The sequence below is a fragment of the Schizosaccharomyces cryophilus genome, assembly GCF_000004155.1.
Source record: "Schizosaccharomyces cryophilus OY26 unplaced genomic scaffold supercont4.1, whole genome shotgun sequence".
NCBI lineage: Eukaryota > Fungi > Ascomycota > Schizosaccharomycetes > Schizosaccharomycetales > Schizosaccharomycetaceae > Schizosaccharomyces > Schizosaccharomyces cryophilus.
This window is the reverse complement of record NW_013185624.1, coordinates 135,842-137,238: the sequence shown is the minus strand read 5'-3', so window position 1 is coordinate 137,238 and position 1,397 is coordinate 135,842. Positions and strand designations below refer to the sequence as shown.

Here is a 1,397-nt window from a genome sequence, read left to right as displayed (position 1 = left end):
GACACGCTGACAATAACAACCATTCAATAAAATGGGCATAGCATAAAAACATTACTTTGTATGATCGTTCAAAGTCGGAGAACCTGTGTCTCCAAAAGTTTGCATCTCTATTTCTTGCTCTCTTGCAGAATGCCCAACAGACTTTTTTGAATGATTTGCTTTGGTATGAATTTTCCCAAAAGGAGAACTTGGCACTTCAATATTGTTAGGTGTACTTGTTGGGGTCTCGACCCTAGCATCTAGCTCGTCAAGTTCAACGAAGTTTGTTGAATCTGGATCATTCCCAAAGCTTTGATTAGTTGTATATCCGAAAATGATTGTCAAAGGCAGTATAAATTTTCTCCAGAAGTATGGAAATATTCTTCCTAAGACACGGTCTAAGAGATACTCAGAGAAATGTCCTAAACTACGCCCTAGAAGCACAGCCAAATCTGGAACCATAGATATACACCAAACGATGATGTCCAATACAACTAAACGCTCAAGTTAGCAAGAAATTCAACGTACTTCAATTTGCTTTTCCGATGAATGCAAATCACTTACGAGAAATCAAAACAGCGGAAATAAAAAATAAGACTAAAATCAATCCACCAAGCAAAGGTAAAGCAATTTCCTTAGACAAAGATGAATCCTTTATAAACTCTGACAATTTGTCAGAATATTTGAAAAGTAAAAAGAAAATAAAAGCAGCCGTATAAAGATAACACATAAAACATCGAAAATATCCTGCTTCTTTCAATGTGCCCGCTGGTGCTAGTCGGGGACGTACCGGCATGCAGATGCAATCGAGGATACAGCTTCCCCATGATCTGTCTGGCACGGGTTCTGCCATGCGTCCATGCACTTCATTCGTATGGACTTGATTATCATCAGATTCGTCTGTATTACTCAGTTGAAGTTGTTTATAGGTAGGAGGAATAGGTGTAAACAAACCCTTCTCCAAGTCATCTCCACTGTTATAACAAACTTCTGAGTAACTTGGCAAATCCAATTGAACTGAGCTTTTCCTCAAAATGTCGTATTCAGAGAAATTGGTGTCGTTGGGTTTCATTTTTCCTACGTTATTGTCATTTTTCCAAGCTTCGTTCGTCCATTCTCGCTTTTCACTCATAAATGAACATGAAGTCTTATGTATCCGAGTTTAGCAGTTTTTCCCTTATATTAGCATTAGGTAGCTCTCTTTCTTGCTCCAATTGAGGTTTGTTTTGTGCAAAAAGAGAATGCGACGATGAGATGGGAAAAGGCATTTCTTTCTCTTTTGTGAAACGTGACGATACTTTGCAAAATGAAGTTTAGTACATATTTGCTGTACCCCACTATCTATAAGATTTGGCACTGTAACGATAATCAAAGACATCCTTATACAACTTCTGCTAATTGCGTTTCTTTTCGTTAAA

At 37.8% G+C, this 1,397-nt stretch overlaps 1 protein-coding gene across 1 annotated transcript in view; it reads right to left on the bottom strand.

Annotated features, from left to right (window-relative positions):
* Positions 1-1,111, bottom strand: part of SPOG_05693 (uncharacterized protein) — a gene marked incomplete at both ends in the record, with an annotated part of 1,674 nt that extends 563 nt beyond the window's left edge. Inside the window, 2 exons of the mRNA XM_013166666.1 lie at positions 84-473; positions 544-1,111. Of these exons, the coding sequence (XP_013022120.1) occupies positions 84-473; positions 544-1,111 (958 nt within the window). The remainder of the gene's footprint in view (positions 1-83; positions 474-543) is intronic.
* Positions 1,112-1,397: the final 286 nt, after the last annotated feature.